The sequence below is a fragment of the Paramormyrops kingsleyae genome, chromosome 12 (assembly GCF_048594095.1).
Source record: "Paramormyrops kingsleyae isolate MSU_618 chromosome 12, PKINGS_0.4, whole genome shotgun sequence".
In the NCBI taxonomy this organism is placed as follows: Eukaryota; Metazoa; Chordata; class Actinopteri; order Osteoglossiformes; family Mormyridae; genus Paramormyrops; species Paramormyrops kingsleyae.
Window position 1 is genome coordinate 12,704,164 of NC_132808.1, and position 20,706 is coordinate 12,724,869.

The 20,706-nt window shown below is 42.2% G+C and overlaps 1 protein-coding gene across 38 annotated transcripts in view; it reads left to right on the top strand.

The window, feature by feature from the left end:
* The window catches only part of LOC111850983 (ankyrin-2-like), a 149,688-nt gene that overhangs the window by 119,110 nt on the left and 9,872 nt on the right, over positions 1-20,706 (top strand). For 27 of the 38 annotated variants that reach the window (XM_072718722.1, XM_072718719.1, XM_072718727.1 and 24 more), the window contains 8 exons: positions 288-309; positions 2,113-7,089; positions 7,910-7,987; positions 8,580-8,711; positions 8,988-9,131; positions 9,255-9,477; positions 9,662-9,737; positions 10,104-20,507. In XM_072718722.1, the coding sequence (XP_072574823.1) occupies positions 288-309; positions 2,113-7,089; positions 7,910-7,987; positions 8,580-8,711; positions 8,988-9,131; positions 9,255-9,477; positions 9,662-9,737; positions 10,104-20,507 (16,056 nt within the window). The remainder of the gene's footprint in view (positions 1-287; positions 310-2,112; positions 7,090-7,909; positions 7,988-8,579; positions 8,712-8,987; positions 9,132-9,254; positions 9,478-9,661; positions 9,738-10,103; positions 20,508-20,706) is intronic. The other 11 variants (XM_072718740.1, XM_072718741.1, XM_072718742.1 and 8 more) reach the window with 7 other exon arrangements.

Sequence of the window (20,706 nt, forward strand, 5' to 3'; positions counted from 1 at the left end):
ATGTGTTTTACTGTGGATTGCCAGTCCTGGTCCCAAGTTGTGTGTTGGTCTTGCGCTTCCTGGCTTCCTTCTGATTTCATTGTGATGACGACACTTCTGGAACAGTTCATTTAAATATTTGGTTACATGAGGTCAAGTACTACCTCGTAAGTTCTTGAGGCATAGACCGTGGGGTTCTAAGGACCAGGTTTTGGAATACGTGACACATCTCAGCCGTGGGACAGTATTGCAAATTCTGCAATTATATTAATGCAATTAAAGTGTAATGTTGAATTTCTTTCTTGCAGACCAACAGGACACATGATAAATGTAAGCTTTATGCTTTTTATGAATGCTATAGTGTCTTTAATTCCTTTTGGTAACCACTAACCTATGATACAGAATATGTAGTTACCACCAGTAAATTCAATGACTGTCTATATACTGTATTATAATAGCAATCTTAACTTAAAATATTTTGTGTGTTGATGACTTACTAATATAGTAATATAGTGAGTGAATTCTCAGCTGCTTTGCCGCGGCTTCAGTTTCACATCCCTTTAAGTTTTATGCATTTTAGTCATCATACGAAAAAGAAGTTCCTCAATCAAACGTCATGTCCATTTCACTCCATAAAAGACCCAAAGGGATACTTTCCACCTCTTTACATTACTATCTTTTTTGCCCCCCCTCCCCCATACCTGCCCCTTTAATCCTGAGCCCCCCTGCCTCTTCTCTAATGGCCACCAAGGTCCTGTAGCCTCATGTGAATCACGTGCATGAATCGGTGCGTGGCTGAGCGCACAGCACTGCACAGCACTGCACTGTACTGCACTGTAAGGAAAACAGGCTCAGTTTTTTTTATCCACTGTAGATGTGCATACCATGGCTAAGCAGACAGTATGCAAATAAAACGTATGTTTGTGGGCAGACGTGCTGCGACTTGAAACTTGCATAACCTGCAGTGAGCCGTTTGCATGATTTAGATATTTTAATATTTTTGTTTGTCCAACCATGCTGGAATACAAACACTGTAGTTTTTACTGACATCGGGCAGCCTCTGCAAATGAATGAATGCAATTAGCCCTCTTTCTCAGAATTTCCTCTTCCGTCTGACTGTCAGAGCACACTGTTTGCTTGAGGCTGCATGACTGGATTGGTGCCTTGCTTTGCATGGAAATAACTTTGCTGACATACGCTCTGTGTGTAAATATATGCGTGTTTGTTTACTTTGCTTCCTGTGATATCCTGACTACATTCATTTTATTTCTCAGTTTATGCTTTTAGTTGTTTTCAGTTGTTTTTATTGTCTTGTGAAACGTATATTATTTATTGATGTTTTTGTACGTGTCTATCGAAGGAGGAATGTAGCCCCTTGATATTAGCCCACCTCCTTCCATTTTAGGGTTAGAGCTTACAGATTCCTTTAGCTGGAAGGCTGCTTTGCTGCTGATTCAGACTCCCCACTGCTGCAAAACCTATTTAGGAAGTGAATTCTGCTTCTTCCCCTACTTGAATTCCGTGCATAGACTGCATGACCTGTCCTCCGACACTCTGCTATCATTGGCTTTCTTTTGGAGCAAATATGGCACTTTTTGTTGTTTGTGAAATATTTTCATTTTTATATCTCTGCATAGATAGTGAATGTCCTTATATTGTGAACAATCTTGAGATGTCTGCCAATCTCTGCTTCAGTACGTCCCAGTGGCCTTTTCTTAGTCTGTTTGTGTTCCTGGTTGTGTTCTCCTTTGCTTGTTGTTTGGTATCTCCTTCATTGAATTTAATTTGATCACATTTTATTTAATTTGATTTAATTCTTTTCCACTCTTGCCTTCCATACTGTGTGTGTGGGAAGTACCGTTATACAGACTGTGTATGAGCAAGTTATTTCCTTCCCATTTCCTCCCATTTATGTTTCTTTTTGGCACCTGCTTTGCCACTCTAGCACTGATTAAAAACTTTGGGTCCACCAGCCATATCTACCTTTTCTTTTCAGTTATCACCTTCCCCTGGCTGCCCTTTGAACCTGAGACCTTTTCAGTGATCCTGTCCTGACCACATTTTCCAATCTCTGTTTCCTTTAATTTCCCTTTTAATTTTTTTTTACGTTAATTATCCTTTTTACAATGGAAGACGACGACGAGACGGAATCCACCGAAACTTCTGTTCTGAAAACACACTTGATTAGAGATTCTCCTGCACTTGCTAGCCCGGACTTGCTATCTGAGGTGTCTGAGATGAAACAAGACTTGATAAAAATGACAGCCATCTTAACCACTGATTCCACAGAGAAATCTAGCCCCATTGAAGGGGGAATGCTTGTAAAAGGTGCAGAAGAAGAGCCAGGAGAGCCTTTTGAGATTGTTGAGAAAGTCAAAGAAGATTTGGAGAAAGTGAGTGAAATACTGAGAAGTGGGACATACTCAGGTAAGGTGGCAGAGGCAGCTGAAAGAGCTGAAAGAGCTGAAAGCCACTCGGTCATTAAGGACGAAGAGTGGGTTTACCTCAGCGACGGTGAAATTGAGGAAGCCAAGCAAATGGCTGCTTTAGTTCAGGAGCCACTGTTACAGGAGGTGACAACTGAAAGAGCTTCAAGCTCAAAGACCAGACAAGGAAAGGGACATCTTCCTGGAGCATCTAAGGCCAGTGCTGCTTCAAATGTAGTCCAAGAGAAGTCTCGTGCAGTTGCTGTGAGTAGATTTGGGAAGAAAGATGCCCCTCGAGGGCTGGACAGTAAAAAATCACCTGCTGAGATAAAAAAGCCAGCAAGAAGGAAATTAAAGGATGATAAAAGTAAGGAAAAACCTCAGGCCACTGATTCTGGATCAAAGATAGTCAGGGAAAGTTCCGAAGAGTCCGTTAATGGAGATGCTCACTTAAGTGCTCCCAGAGCTTCGTCTCAGGGGCCAGTGTCACCAGGTGTGGAAGAGACCCCCATCGGGTCGATAAAAGACAAAGTGAAAGCCCTTCAGCAGAAGGTTGAAGAGGAGCAGAAAGGGCGTAAGCAAACACGCAGTAAGCCTTCTCAGCTGCGTGTTGAGAGCAAATTGCCGCAACTTAAAAAGGAAGCCGTTAAAACACACCAGGCACCTCCAAAGTCTCCCAAATCTGAAACCGAAAGGCTAGAAGAGACCATGTCTGTACGTGAGTTAATGAGAGCCTTTCAGACAGGACAGGACCCTTCAAAGAGAAAGTCTGGCCTTTTTGAGCATAAGATATCCACCTCAAAAACTGAAAAATCTACTTCAAAAGTTACAGGAGCATCACCCTCCATTTCATCCAAAGACAGTAAACAAGTAAAGGTGACTCGTCACTCTCAGGGACGGGAAGTATCTCTGGATACCATACAGTCCAGCAAGTCAATCAAAGAAAGAGACACACGAAGAACCCCGGACAAGAAACATGCCAAAGATTCTAGTGCCAGTATCAAATCAGAATCGGGGGACAATGCAGAGAATCAGCAGGTCAGAAAAACACAAGCAGAAGCAATAGTAGATGTTTCAGCAGCAGCTGCAGATTCTGCCACTCAGCCTGGCCTGGCTATTACTTTCCCTTCAGTAAATAAAGAAGAAGGCCTCCTCCCAGATGTTGTTCAAAACACAGCTCTTGATGACAGTTCCGATAGCCTTAAACATGAGGGTGCGGCAGACTCTCCCAGCGCCAGCTTGGGTGACGGTACCCCTCAGATGAGCTCTGAAGAGAGTTACAAACATGAAGGCTTAGCAGAGACCCCAGAAACAAGTCCAGACAGCTTGCCTTTTTCACCCAAGAAAACTGACCAATCTATACTGGAGAGAGCCACAAAAAATGCAGCAGCTCTTCAAGGGTCTACTCCAAAAGACAAGTCTAAATGTTCAGTCATTGAATCCAGTGCTGGAGACTCTGTGGCTGTGTTGTTTGATGGTCACAAGCCAACCGGAGCACCTCTCACTGCAGCAAGCTCTGAAGAGGCAGACAGTCGGAAAACAAGTGAGTCTGTGTCCACTCTTACTTGTGAGGCAGTGAACTTAGCAGAGGACCATGTTAAAAAGGAAAGGGTCTTGGAAATATGCAATGTGCTTGATCCGTCACAGCTTTCAACGAGAATCTCTAAAACGATAGACAGCATTGCAGACATCAAGGAGGCCCCTCACAGCCAGAGATCTTCAGTGTCCACTGGTTCAGTGACTAATACGCCTTCTGCACAGAGTCATAGCAACTTAGATCTGCCTCTTAAACAAGAGGACTCAGAGACCCCCAGTCCTTTAGCTGATGACTCCATGACTATTAGTCACAAGGATTCTTTGGAGGCCAGTCCAGTCATGGAGGATAACTCCTCTCATAAAACCCCAGATTCCATCGAACCAAGCCCAACAAAGGAATCGCCATGCCGTGACTCTTTAGAGAGCAGTCCTGTAGAACAGAAAACCGAAACTGGTTTCCTCCCAGTGGGAGGGAGATCTACTGAACAAGCTGTATTTGCCAAGACCGACCTTCCCCCTGACCCAGTTCGTAGTCGACTTCTCAGAGACCCGGAGGGCAGTGCCGATGATGACAGTTTTGAGCAGACATCACAAATGGAAAGTTCGGGTAAGAGCCCCCTCTCGCCGGACACCCCAAGCTCTGAAGAGGTAAGTTATGAGGTCAATCCCAAAACACCGGACATGCAGTTGTTGTCTATTCCCTCAAAGCCACCTGCCATTCCTGAAGACGTGGAGGAAGATGAATCGGAAAATAGTGAGCCCCCCAAAAAAATCACACCAGAGGAAGAAATGTTTAAAATGGCTGCCAAAATTAAAACTTTTGATGAAATGGAACAGGATGCTAAAACCAAAAAGGATGGCCAAAAAGATTCTTCAGTACTATCTGAGGCTGGAGATGATAGCATCAAATCAATAAGAGTAGCCTCCACTGATGAGAAATGCTCAGAAGGTGAACCAGTGTTTACCAGATCCAAGCAGGACTCAGAAATAGATCTTTATGTTGAACACATTAATAAAGTACGACCTCCTTCTCCTTTTTCAGCAGGTTTGCATGAGAGCTGTGCAGAAGCAGAAAAAGAACCAGGACAGGGACCTCATCTTGTCTCAGAACCGATATCAAAATTCTTTCGAGCTATAGAAGACCAAATCACTCAGGCGTCATCTGTTGGAATCCAAGGCTCTCATATGAAATCAACAACAGGGTCCATCAATGGCCCCGCAAATATTACAGATGAGCAAAAGGAAGAGTGCTTGAGAAAGTCCAGAGAAAGCACTGCAGTTGATTCAAAGGGGGCAGACGTGTCCTGTTCCTCTAGTGTGGCTGTGATAGATGAGAACGTAGAAAGCAATGCAACAGATGAAATAAAAGGTGAACATATGAAACTTTCAGGGGCACCAGAGACGGACACAGATAAGCATTCCCATACTCATTTGTCCTCTACCGATACAGTATGTACGCACGAACAACTCAAACCCGAAATCTGCATTTATGATGACACTGAAGAAGACAAAGGTGAAGAGGAGCAAGAGCCAAAAACAGAATCTAAGGGTGTCACTGCAAGAACCAAGAAAGATGCAGACTCCTGGAGCGCCATGAGAGAGGATGACGATGCCTTTGCAGCTCGTGTAAAGGAAGAAGAGCAGAAGATTCTAGGTTTGATGGTGGACAGACAGTCACAAGGTGCAACACCAGATACAACTCCTGGAAGGACCCCAACAGAAGAAGGAACACCAACCAGTGAACCAAACCCTTTTCTATTCCAAGAAGGGAAGCTGTTTGAGATGACCAGAAGTGGTGCGATTGATATGACTAAGCGGAACTATGAAGAAGAAGAAGGCGGCTTCGGTTTTTTCCAGATAGGTGAGCAACTGTCAGAAAATGTCCTCTTGGGTGAGGCAAAAGAAGATCCTCTTGATTGTGAGGCTGCTGAAGATGAAAACAGAGTAGCTATTAATCTGTCGTTGCAAATGAAGGTTGATGAAGATGAGAAACAAACAGGTGTTTCAACTGAGGCCATTAATTGTGCAACAATAGAAGATGATGAAGTGGGTGGTGAGCAGACAGCAGCCATGAAATCAGAAACAAAATCCAGAATTCCTATAAAAATGGGAGTTTCTGCTTCAGCTAAGACTGCAAAGAAAGATTCAACAACTGAAGAGATGGTAGAAGTCCATCCTGAGAAAATATCTAGTGAGAGTGCAACAGAAGCAGAACCTAGCTCCCCAGACTCAACCTTAGACAGCAACCAGACAGGTTATTCGACTATCACCAGATCAGTTTACTCTGAACAGGATGCAGAGTCTTCAGACTCTTCCCCTGAGGACCAGCACTCGGTCATTGAGCTCCAGAATCAGGTAAAAAAGTTTCCAGCTCCTTCTGCTGGCTCTGAAGGCACAAAGGATGCCTCCCCAGCTCCCTCTCAAAAAGCAGCTCACTCTCAAACTCAGGCTTCTTCCACTCTTACGAAGGAGATTCCCTCGGTGATAGAGGAAACAAAACCTAAATCCAGAATACCAGTAAAAGCCAGCTTACTGAAGTCTGAGTGTGGTTCTGACCCCTCAGTTCGGCATGCAGAATCCATCAAAGACAAAAAATGTAAATTGCCTGTAAAATCAGAACCAAGAAGTAAATCTGAGACAGATGCAGGTCCCTCTGGGGATGCCAAAACCACAAGGTCTTCTAAAGTGAAGAGTTATTGTGAAGCAGATTCCTCTAAGGAATCTGCCAAAAAGGACACTATGAGTCGGTCAGAGAGTGTGGATTCCTCAACTAAACCCAAGACCTTCTATTCCAGGCTTCCTGTTAAGAGTAAGCCTGGACAAAGTGTCCACACATCAAACCCAGCCAATCAGAACGATGAGCAGTTCCTTGAGATGTATCGCCATTCTATTGAGTTTTTTGAGGAGATAAGTGATGAGGCCACAAAGCTAGTTGAAAGGCTAGCGCAAGCTGAGAAAGAGCAAGAGGCTGCAGTTTCAGATGATGAGAGCAGTACCTTAGATGCCTCTGTAATAGAGAGTGAGAGTTTTCCTGAAATGCAGTTCCCTCCCCCCGAAGACGTCTTTGACGTGAGACCTCACTGGGATGATTCTGTCGAGACACAGATGCAGCGAATGCCCATCGAAAATGTCCAAGATCGAAGTCAAGGTACCACCCTACTTAGGGGTCTCTCTCTCTCTGCCGCTAAGTGGCATCTCTCTCTCTCTCTCTGAACTAAGGCCTTAGCTTTTGTGACTGCCTCTGTGCTGTTTTGAGCTTTGTTTGTGATTGTCACTCTTCCCCGTATGTGTTCTGAAAATCTCAAGATTGACAGATGCTTGTTATGGAGAAAAATTCTTTTTGCCAGCATATTTATCAAAGTATATGGGGATCTTGTTTTTGCTTTTTGGTTTCTTTTTGGCGGCTACTTTACATTGAATCCTGCTACATCTTACTCTAGCATAAAATGGTACTCGTTACCTTAAAAAAAATCCCAAATTGTATAAAAAATATACTTCTCATTGGAAGACCAAAATTCAAAGAAAGAAATTGAAGTGCCCCTTTACTCCTTTAAATGCAGTGTAGCCTGGTTTCATTTCTGTTGAACAGCTGTTGAGATTTATTTGCTAAAAGAGTGCATGTTAACTTTTTGGAATGGCATTTAGTTTTCATTGCCTCGGCATTGTGACATCAGAGGAATGGCAGCACATGGTATTATGGCAGTGAAATGGCCTGAAACGCACTCAGAAATGTAAGGATTACTCTTTTGTGCATACAGTATGTAGTTGCACTGCTGTTTCCTGGCAGGCTGCTTGCCAAAGCATTCAGAATATTTCCCCATTAAGGACTCATCCTGCAATAACAAGAAAGCCGGTGAAGGTGTATTTTTCCTGGAATGCATTTGCCCCCTGCCCACCTGAATGTGACCCTATGTGCCCATCCTGCTGTCCCACTGATGAAAGCTCTCCTGCTTTGCTAATATTTACAGTAGATCCACAGGAGGATATGGAAAGGAAGAAGGAGCGGTTGGCTATCATTGCTGACCACTTAGGCTTCAGCTGGACGGGTGAGTGATGGCTGTAACCCCTATGGTGGGATCACATCTGAAGTCTCACACCTCATCGGCATGGCGTAGAATTAATAACAGAACAACATAGTTTTTTCTGTAGCACCACCAGATTCAAGAGCTGTCCTGGATATGGTCAAGTGTCCAAGTTTAAAACCTGAATGTGATTTTCAATATGTGTAAACAATACACCAAAGCATAAAGTACAGCCCAGTTCTAAATGTTGAATAATAGTATGCAGAGGTCATTTTAAATGATCTTTACAAAAAACTGAATATCACTTGTAGTGTGTACAATTTTATTCAAAATATGAGATCTTTGTCATCTGAGACCTGACATAGACCAGTGTTTCTCAAACCAGTCCTTAGGGGCCCCAGATGGTCCACATTTTTGCTTCCACCGGAGTCTCAGGGAATTGGGAGGGAACAAAAATGAAGACCGTCTGGGGGTCTCCGAGGACTGGTTTGAGAAATACTTAGATAGACCATCTTAATGTACTTTTAAGGCAGTGTTAAGATGGCGATGGTGTTTAAATTTGAATTAATCTATTTCATGCAGAGTTTTGAATTTTGGTTCCCAAATCTGAATCTAGAACTGGCCCAGGAGCTGGAGTTCACTGAAGATCAGATCCATCAGATTAGAGCTGAGAACCCCAACTCTCTGCAAGACCAAAGTCATGCTCTGCTGAAGTACTGGATGGACAGGGGTGGAGATGAGGCCACAGGTGGGTCTCCTTCCAGGAAACACTGTCTGAGAACATGTACTGTATATATGCAATGGCAATGGCTGAAATGGCTTTTCATAGATACATAGATATGCCTGTGGAAGAAAGTGACCAAGAAATTCCCTAAGAAAGTCATTTATTAGACTACTAGCTTCACCTTGACATCCTTTATATGAGACATTTATATGACATCTGCCATCGAAATGTAAACGGTAGGATACTCTACATTACCTGAATGTCATATGTAAAATCTTACATGTTCCTGTTTTTAAACAGAGAGCATCCTGATTAAAAAGCTAACTAAGATCAACAGAATGGACATTGTGCATCTTTTTGAAACAAAAATCAAGTACAATTTGGAGCAATCTTCACGGACCTATGAGGACATTGAGAAGACCATTGCACTGGATCACAGTGAAAGTATGATATGATACAGAATTCTGCATGTACTGCTGTATAAGTAAAACTTTAAATTTGGGAAATTTCCTCGTTTGGTGTGCTAAGAATCTGTGAAGATTATGGTTTGTTCATGTGTATGTCTAGGTTTCTCTGCACTGCATGAGGACATTGACAGTCCCAGAACTGTCAGGCGGGTGGAGACATTGTCCAGACAGCAAGGGTTTGGCCAGCCTCCTCCCATGGTGTCACAGGAGGACCTTTCTGCCAGCATCTCCTCTCTTCATGAGACCACACCGCGTGTAGATCCCAGCAAGGGACCTGACCAGCAGGGGAAATGTGACCTACAGAAGGAGCAAGAAATTACATTGTACATAATTTCATCTTGAATTTGACATTGTGGCATCATCTCAGAGAGATGATTTTGGTTTTATTTCCTAGTTAAGTGTTAAAACACTGTGAACAGTCTGCTTACTGATTTGTGAATTTATGTCTAAATATAAGACAAAACTGCTCCTCTGAATGGACTTATTTTATCTGTTCTAATGTTTCAGGGCAGATTACAGCGCTACTATATTCTCATCTGAAAATGTCAAGGAAGCATTGGCTCATCGGGGAACAACCAAACAAGTAAGTCCCTTTTTCACAGTGTACAGAACAGCTCCCTTGAATCTCGAGCCACAGTCGTACCAAGTGTGCGAAGGGAAATCTGCTTCCAAAGAGCTTTGTGCCAGCCACCCTGACCCTTCACACTCCAGCTCTATTGAACTTGCATTGGCTGTCGGGAAGCGTAGTGCTGAGTTAAGCCCAGCCTTGCGTGGGTTTGCTGGGGCTGCTGCAGATGGGCTGCCTAGGCCGGGCACAGATTTTGGGGACTTCCTACCCTCAGGGTATGACCAAGCAGAAGCAGACTTTCGGGTGTTGCCAAGGGAGTCGAAACAGCCACCTTATGAACGCACTTATGTGTCGACTGCTTCCTTTGCAATGATTCCTAAGGTGACCCCTGTGTCAATCCAGCTGGGAGAAGCTAGCCACGCCCCCCAGGATGTGCCAGAACCAAGCCAGTTTACCCAAAGAGATGTATTCACGCGGCAGCATATCGATGAAATATCAGACAGGTTCTACAGAACCATTTTTGGGTATGACGTGGTGCTACTTGAGTCCACTGGTGAAGAAGTGGGACCAAAGCCCACAGATGGGCAGCAAGAGCTTGAAGACGGCTCCAAGCTCATGTCTTCTGAATTGGGACAGAAAAGGAGGATGTTCATGGCCTCTCCTCCGTACATGGGTGAATCACCAAGCAATAGCCCGGAAGGTGACATGGATGAAGAAATGCTTGGCATTGCTCAGGTGCCATCTGAGCTTCATGTCGCACCTGTTCAATTGAATCCATTGACTCCTGAATTTAGGCTATTGGAGGGTAAACCCAATAAGCCTGAATTACAGCAGAACCAACACAAGATAAATCTACAGAGAGTCTCAACAACTGGCGATATTCAGATGTCATATGATCCAGCTAGTGAGTATCCAGTCTCCCTTGAGGCCCCTCTATTAGATGATCATAAGGCATTTCCAGAAGCAATTACACATGACACAGAAAGCAACATGCCAGGTACTATGGCAAGCAAGCTAGTGTCACCAGGATCTGTATTACCTGGGAATACAACTGTACCATATTTCCATGCACCACAAACTAAGTACACATCCTCCTCAACTGAATCTCTGAATTCAGACAGTGAATGCCGATCCCTCTCACCTGAGTGTGGTTTTGAATTATTGCCTGAAGTACCAATAATGCTATGTGAGGAACATAGACTATCACCAGCAGAATCAGTTATATTTAAGTCATTATCTCCTGACTCTCCTATACCTGAATATAGTCCCTCAATACCTGACCCATCAGTTCTGTTGACTGAATATAGGTCTTCATCACCTGAATCGATAGCATCTGTTACAGAACAAAAGAGACTCTCCCCTGACTCACTAATACCTCAATATCTATCCAAGTCTCCTGTACCACCTGTAATTGAATGTGAAATGCCTGAAGTGGAAATATTCCCACAGTATAGAGTCAGTACAGATTCAGCTCTGTCAGAAAAAGATTTTAGATCTGTATCACCTTTGTCAGTGACGTTTGACAATGAGTACAGGACACTATCACCTGAATCAATGGCATTTAATCTAGAACATACAAGTAGACAAGTATCCCCAGAATCTATATTTGAAAGTAGATCAGAGCTTTCAGATTCAGTTATATTGGAAATTGATGAAAGACCAGCATCACCAGAATCTTTATATTCAGTCACAGAAGAGAGACCACAATCCTTTGAATCTCTCGATGAATACAGACCTCTATCACCTGGGTTTGCATTGCTGAAGACTGGATACAGGTCACCATCAACTGAATCAACAGGGTCTGTTAATGACTTCAGGTTACTTTTACCTGATTCTCCTGTATATCAGTGTAATGTGTCAGTTTTGGATTCTGCAAAATTAGGAGCAGGGTATAGATCAGCCTCACCTGAATCACAGTTGTCAGAGAATGATTCTGAATTGTCTCCTGAATCTTTACATCTTGATGATAGACCAGCATCACCTGAATCAACAGGATCTATTGATGAATTCAGGTTACTCTCACCAGATTCCCCTGTGCCTCAGTTTTATGTGTCAGTTTCTGATTGTATAACATTAGGGGCAGGGTATAGATCAGCCTCACCTGAATCACAGTTGTCAGAGAATGATTCTGAATTGTCTCCTGAATATTTATATCCTGATGATATACCAGAATCACCTGAATCAACAGGATCTATTAATGAATTCAGGTTACTCTCACCAGATTCCCCTGTACCTCAGTATAATGTGTCAGTTTCCGATTCTGCAAAATTAGGAGCAGGGTATAGATCAGCCTCACCTGAATCACAGTTGTCAGAGAATGATTCTGAATTGTCTCCTGAATCTTTACATCTTGATGATAGACCAGCATCACCTGAATCAACAGGATCTATTAATGAATTCAGGGTACTCTCACCAGATTCCCCTGTGCTTCAGTATAATGTGTCAGTTTTCGATTCTGCAAAAATAGGAGCAGGGTATAGATCAGCCTCACCTGAATCACAGTTGTCAGAGAATGATTCTGAATTGTCTCCTGAATCTTTACATCTTGATGATAGACCAGCATCACCTGAATCAACAGGATCTATTGATGAATTCAGGTTACTCTCACCAGAGTCCCCTGTACCTCAGTTTTATGTGTCAGTTTCTGATTGTATAACATTAGGGGCAGGGTATAGATCAGCCTCACCTGAATCACAGTTGTCAGAGAATGATTCTGAATTGTCTCCTGAATCTTTACATCGTGATGATAGACCAGCATCACCTGAATCAACAGGATCTATTGATGAATTCAGGTTACTCTCACCAGAGTCCCCTGTACCTCAGTTTTATGTGTCAGTTTCTGATTGTATAACATTAGGGGCAGGGTATAGATCAGCCTCACCTGAATCACAGTTGTCAGAGAATGATTTTGAATTGTCTCCTGAATATTTATATCCTGATGATATACCAGCATCACCTGAATCAACAGAACCTATTAATGAATTCAGGTTACTCTCACCAGATTCCCCTGTGCCTCAGTATAATGTGTCAGTTTACGATTCTGCAAAAATAGGAGCAGGGTATAGATCAGCCTCACCTGAATCACAGTTGTCAGAGAATGATTCTGAATTGTCTCCTGAATCTTTACATCTTGATGATCGACCAGCATCACCTGAATCAACAGGATCTATTGATGAATTCAGGGTACTCTCACCAGATTCCCCTGTGCCTCAGTTTTATGTGTCAGTTTCTGATTGTATAACATTAGGGGCAAGGTATAGATCAGCCTCACCTGAATCACAGTTGTCAGAGAATGATTCTGAATTGTCTCCTGAATCTTTACATCTTGATGATAGAGCAGCATCACCTGAATCAACAGGATCTATTAATGAATTCAGGTTCCTCTCACCAGATTCCCCTGTACCTCAGTATAATGTGTCAGTTTTCGATTCTGCAAAAATAGGAGCAGGGTATAGATCAGCCTCACCTGAATCACAGTTGTCAGAGAATGATTCTGAATTGTCTCCTGAATCTTTACATCTTGATGATAGACCAGCATCACCTGAATCAACAGGATCTATTGATGAATTCAGGGTACTCTCACCAGATTCCCCTGTACCTCAGTATAATGTGTCAGTTTTTGATTCTGCAAAATTAGGAGCAGGGTATAGATCAGCCTCACCTGAATCACAGTTGTCAGAGAATGATTCTGAATTGTCTCCTGAATCTTTACATCTTGATGATCGACCAGCATCACCTGAATCAACAGGATCTATTGATGAATTCAGGGTACTCTCACCAGATTCCCCTGTGCCTCAGTTTTATGTGTCAGTTTCTGATTGTATAACATTAGGGGCAAGGTATAGATCAGCCTCACCTGAATCACAGTTGTCAGAGAATGATTCTGAATTGTCTCCTGAATCTTTACATCTTGATGATCGACCAGCATCACCTGAATCAACAGGATCTATTGATGAATTCAGGGTACTCTCACCAGATTCCCCTGTACCTCAGTATAATGTGTCAGTTTTTAATTCTGCAAAATTAGGAGCAGGGTATAGATCAGCCTCACCTGAATCACAGTTGTCAGAGAATGATTCTGAATTGTCTCCTGAATCTTTACATCTTGATGATCGACCAGCATCACCTGAATCAACAGGATCTATTGATGAATTCAGGGTACTCTCACCAGATTCCCCTGTGCCTCAGTTTTATGTGTCAGTTTCTGATTGTATAACATTAGGGGCAAGGTATAGATCAGCCTCACCTGAATCACAGTTGTCAGAGAATGATTCTGAATTGTCTCCTGAATCTTTACATCTTGATGATCGACCAGCATCACCTGAATCAACAGGGTCTATTAATGAATTCAGGTTACTCTCACCTGATTCTCCTGTATATCAGTGTAATGTGTCAGTTTTGGATTCTGCAAAATTAGGAGCAGGGTATAGATCAGCCTCACCTGAGTCACAGTTGTCAGAGAATGATTCTGAATTTTCTCCTGTATTGTTACATCCTGATGATAGACCAGCATCACCTGAATCAACAGGATCTATTAATGAATTCAGGTTACTCTCACCAGATTCCCCTGTGCCTCAGTATAATGTGTCAGTTTACGATTCTGCAAAAATAGGAGCAGGGTATAGATCAGCCTCACCTGAGTCACAGCTGTCAGAGAATGATTCTGAAATACCTCCTGAATCTTTATATCCTGATGATAGACCAGTATCACCTGAATCAACTGGATCTGTTAATGAATTCAAATTGCTCTCACCTGACTCACCCATACCAGAATTTAGACCACTAAAATTGGAATCATTGTTTTCAACTGTAGCGGACAGATCATCCTCACCTGAATCAGTGACATCTGATATTGAATACGCATGTGAAACCTGTTTTGAAACCTCATTTCAAGAATGTCGAGAACAATCACCTGAACCCATGAGCTCAGAAACTGAAAATACACTGATATCACCTGAAGTTATCTCCAAAGGTAGATTAGCTTCTAGCTTTGCTCCATTGAATATTTCAGTACCTGAAAACACATCAGTGAAAACTGAGTTATCTACACCAAATCTGAAATGTGCATGGTCAACACCAGAACTGGCTATGCAAGTTTCTGATTACAGACTCACATTCAAGCCAGTGTTATGGAAATTCATTTCCCAGGTGTATGACCCTATGTACAAAGGAGAGACTTTCTGGGATAAACCAGGTGTCTTTGAATACGTAGGGGACATGGACACAGCTTTGTTACCCAGAACACCTTTGGAATTGCAGGATGCATCTCAAACTGTCAGACAAGATTATCACTCTATATCTGCAGTTCTGTCTGACATCACACCCAATGATGAGGTTCTGCTGTATGAACAAGGCAAATTTCAGGTCACTGAAAGTAAGCAGGGGCCAATTTCTCTCGAGTGCCAACCGGTGTCATCAATGCCATTACCTGGATCAGCAACATCGGTTGATGGGTTCAGATCACTATCACCTGACGTCCCCTTACCTGAATATGGAACCTCGAAATTCGAGCCATCAATGTTTCCGACTAAGGATAGGTCAGTGTCACCTGAATCAATTTCTTCAAAAGCAGAATATGGGCAAGTGTCCCCTGATTCCCCAGTACCTCAGTATGGAATCTCATCACCTATACTGTCTGTTATAGAGTATAAAGCACCTGATGCTACTGGAGTATTCCCACAATATAGAGTCATTACAGATTCAACTTTTTCACAAATTAATATTAGCTCTGGATCACCTGAATCAGTGACGTTTAAACTGAAACAAACAAGTAGACCAGTATTACCAGAATCAGTACTTGAATGTAGATCAATGTCGCCAGAATCAGTTACATCAGATACTAAAGAGAGACCATCATCACAAGAATCGTTATTGTTAGCCACAGCAGAGAGACCACCAGCCACTGAATCTCTTGATGAATGCAGACTATTAATACCTGAGCTTTCTATATTCATGATTGATCGTAGGCCAGCATCACCTGAATCAGCAAGATCTATTAATGAATTCAGGTTACTCTCACCAGATTCCCCTGTACCTCAATATAATGTGTCAATTTCTGATTCTACAAAATTAGGAGAAGAGTATAAATCAGTCTCACCTGAGTCACATTTGTCAGAGAATGATTTGGAATTGCCTCCTGAATCTTTATATCTTGATGATAGAGCAGCATCACCTGAATCAACAGGATCTATTAATGAATTCAGATTACTCTCAGCAGATTCTCCTGTACCTCAGTATGATGTTTCAGTTTTCGATTCTGCAAAATTAGGAGCAGGGTATAGATCAGCCTCACCTGAATCACAGTTGTCAGAGAATGATTCTGAATTGTTTCCTGAACCTTTACATCTTGATGATAGAGCAGCATCACCTGAATCAACAGGATCTATTAATGAATTCAGATTACTCTCAGCAGATTCTCCTGTACCTCAGTATGATGTTTCAGTTTTTGATTCTGCAAAATTAGGAGCAGGGTATAGATCAGCCTCACCTGAATCACAGTTGTCAGAGAATGATTCTGAATTGTTTCCTGAACCTTTACATCGTGATGATAGACCAGCATCACCTGAATCAACAGGATCTATTAATGAGTTCAGGGTACTCTCACCTGATTCCCCTGTACCTCAGTATAATGTGTCAGTTTTTGATTCTGCAAAATTAGGAGCAGGGTATAGATCAGCCTCACCTGAGTCAGAGTTATCAGAGAATGATTCTGAATTGTTTCCTGAACCTTTACATCGTGATGATAGACCAGCATCACCTGAATCAACAGGATCTATTAATGAGTTCAGGGTACTCTCATCAGATTCCCCTGTACCTCAGTATAATGTGTCAGTTTTTGAATCTGCAAAATTAGGAGCAGGGTATAGATCAGCTTCACCTGAATCACAGTTGTCAGAGAGTGATTCTGAATTGTTTCCTGAACCTTTACATCGTGATGATAGACCAGCATCACCTGAATCAACAGGATCTATTAATGAGTTCAGGGTACTCTCACCTGATTCCCCTGTACCTCAGTATAATGTGTCAGTTTTTGATTCTGCAAAATTAGGAGCAGGGTATAGATCAGCCTCACCTGAGTCAGAGTTATCAGAGAATGATTTGGAATTGCCTCCTGAATCTTTATATCTTGATGATAGACCAGCATCACCTGAATCAACAGGATCTATTAATGAATTCAGGTTACTCTCAGCAGATTCTCCTGTACCTCAGTATGATGTTTCAGTTTCCGATTATACAAAATTAGGAACGGCCTATAGATCAGCCTCACCTGAATCACAGTTGTCAGAGAATGATTCTGAATTGTTTCCAGAACCTTTACATCGTGATGATAGAGCAGCATCACCTGAATCAACAGGATCTATTAATGAGTTCAGGGTACTCTCACCTGATTCCCCTGTACCTCAGTATAATGTGTCAGTTTTCGATTCTGCAGAATTAGGAATGGGCTATAGATCAGCCTCACCTGAATCACAGTTGTCAGAGAATGATACTGAATTGTTTCCTGAATCTTTACATCTTGATGATAGACCAGCATCACCTGAATCAACAGGATCTATTAATGAGTTCAGGGTACTCTCACCTGATTCCCCTGTACCTCAGTATAATGTGTCAGTTTTCGATTCTGCAGAATTAGGAATGGGCTATAGATCAGCCTCACCTGAATCACAGTTGTCAGAGAATGATTCTGAATTGTTTCCTGAACCTTTACATCGTGATGATAGACCAGCATCACCTGAATCAACAGGATCTATTAATGAGTTCAGGGTACTCTCATCAGATTCCCCTGTACCTCAGTATAATGTGTCAGTTTTTGAATCTGCAAAATTAGGAGCAGGGTATAGATCAGCTTCACCTGAATCACAGTTGTCAGAGAGTGATTCTGAATTGTTTCCTAAACCTTTACATCGTGATGATAGACCAGCATCACCTGAATCAACAGGATCTATTAATGAGTTCAGGGTACTCTCACCTGATTCCCCTGTACCTCAGTATAATGTGTCAGTTTTTGATTCTGCAAAATTAGGAGCAGGGTATAGATCAGCCTCACCTGAGTCAGAGTTATCAGAGAATGATTCTGAATTGTTTCCTGAACCTTTACATCGTGATGATAGACCAGCATCACCTGAATCAACAGGATCTATTAATGAATTCAGGTTACTCTCAGCAGATTCTCCTGTACCTCAGTATGATGTTTCAGTTTCCGATTATACAAAATTAGGAACGGCCTATAGATCAGCCTCACCTGAATCACAGTTGTCAGAGAATGATTCTGAATTGTTTCCTGAACCTTTACATCGTGATGATAGACCAGCATCACCTGAATCAACAGGATCTATTAATGAGTTCAGGGTACTCTCATCAGATTCCCCTGTACCTCAGTATAATGTGTCAGTTTTTGAATCTGCAAAATTAGGAGCAGGGTATAGATCAGCTTCACCTGAATCACAGTTGTCAGAGAGTGATTCTGAATTGTTTCCTGAACCTTTACATCTTGATGATAGACCAGCATCACTTGAATCAACAGGATCTATTAATGAATTCAGGTTACTCTCACCTGATTCCCCTGTACCTCAGTATAATGTGTCAGTTTTTGATTCTGCAAAATTAGGAGCAGGGTTTAGATCAGTCTCACCTGAGTCAGAGTTATCAGAGAATGATTCTGAATTGCCTCCTGAATCTTTACATCTTGATGATAGACCAGCATCACCTGAATCAACAGGATCTATTAATGAGTTCAGGGTACTCTCACCTGATTCCCCTGTACCTCAGTATAATGTGTCAGTTTTCGATTCTGCAAAATTAGGAGCAGGGTATAGATCAGCCTCACCTGAATCACAGTTGTCAGAGAATGATTCTGAATTGTTTCCTGAACCTTTACATTGTGATGATAGACCAGCATCACCTGAATCAACAGGATCTATTAATGAGTTCAGGGTACTCTCACCAGATTCCCCTGTACCTCAGTATAATGTGTCAGTTTTTGAATCTGCAAAATTAGGAGCAGGGTATAGATCAGCTTCACCTGAATCACAGTTGTCAGAGAGTGATTCTGAATTGTTTCCTGAACCTTTACATTTTGATGATAGATCAGCATCACGTGAATCAACTGGATCTGTTAATGAATTCAAATTGCTCTCACCTTACTCACCCGTACCAGAATTTAGACCACTAAAATTGGAATCATTGTTTTCAACTGTAGCGGACAGATCATCCTCACCTGAATCAGTGACATCTGATGTTGAATACGCATGTGAAACCTGTTTTGAAACCTCATTTCAAGAATGTCGAGGGCAATCACCTGAACCCATGAGCTCAGATACTGAACGTACACTGATGTCACCTGAAGTTATCTCCAAAGATAGAATAGCTTCTAGCTTTGCTCCACTGAATATTTCAGTAGCTGAAAACAAAGCATTAATAAGTGAATTGTCTCCTCCAGAACCAAAATGTGTATGGTCAACACCAGAACTGGCTATGCAAGTTTCTGATTACAGACTCACATTCAAGCCAGTGTTATGGAAATTTATTTCCCAGGTGTATGACCCCATGTACAAAGGAGAGACTTTCTGGGATAAACCAGGTATCTTTGAATACATAGAGGACACTGAAACAACTAAACTACCTAGAACACCTTTGGCATGGATAGATACATCTCAAATTCCCAAACAAGATTATCATTTTGCATCTGCAATTCTGTCTGACATCACACCCAACTATGAGGTTTTGCTGTGTGAACAAGGCAAAATTCAGGCCACTGAAATGGAGCAGGGGCCGATATCTCTCGAGTGCCGACCGGTGTCATCAAAGCCATCACCTGCATCAGCAGCATCGGTTGATGAGTTAAGGTCACTATTACCTGACTCCCCCTTACTTGAATATGGAACCTCCGAATTTGAGCCATCAATGCTACAGACTGAGGATAGGCCATTGTCACCTGAATCAATATCTTCAAAAGCTGACTGCTCCCCTGACTGCTCAGTAGCTCAGTATGGAATATCATCACCTGTACCATGTGTGATAGAGTGTAAAGTCATTGAAGTAATGCCACAATATCAAGTCACTGTAGATTCAGTTTTTTCAGAAACAGATATTAAATCCCCTTCCTCTTTAGTGTCTGATAATGATTACTGTGAAGGATCACCTGAATCAGTGGCATTTGACCCAAACCATAGAGGTAGGCCATTATCATTAGAGTCAGTCACTACAGCAGAATTACAGAGAAGGACCGAATGCAAGGCAGGATCAGTTTCCGAAAAGGTTCTTCAAATTAATAAAGTTCAACCAGTGGCAGCGAGACTGGATCATATGCTATCTGAATATAACGCAGAAAAACAAGAATCTATTTTATGCTCCTCTTTCACAAGTGAAACCACTGCTGATTCTCAAGGCTTATGGGTAGAGTCATCTAGACAAACATCCATACAAGTGCCACCTGCATCTCTGGAATCTGCTGCATCGCTTCATGGGATCCAGCTCGATCAAGAATCATTCAAGTCACCAAGTGTGAAAAGCACATCAACTGGAATTATAACAGCTAATCCTAATTTCGGCCAAATATCTGCAGAGAAAACTCAAACCATAGAACTATCATATGAGCCTTCTGGTGCTCCAGTTTATACCATGCAACCTGTACTGGAAAAAGACTGTTATGGAAGATTTATACCCTTGGGAAAAAACATTTTTGGAGACAGGCCTGTCTGTGAGTCACATGAGGTCCTGGATCAAGACAGGAAACAAGATGTTCTGAATGCTGATGTTTTAAGGAACCAAGAACTCATAAGAAGGGTAAGATTTTCAGCATGCCTGTGGCTTTTCCAGCTTTTGTCACCTGAACACATTCATAGAAGAGAAGAACAAGGATTTGCAAAACTTCAGAATTTCTGGTCTTCTGTTGTCTAATTTTACTACTTTCAACTAATATGGCCGATATTTATGGATTCTGTTGTCGGCATGTTGGTGACCCACTAACTAAGTTAACAGGGAC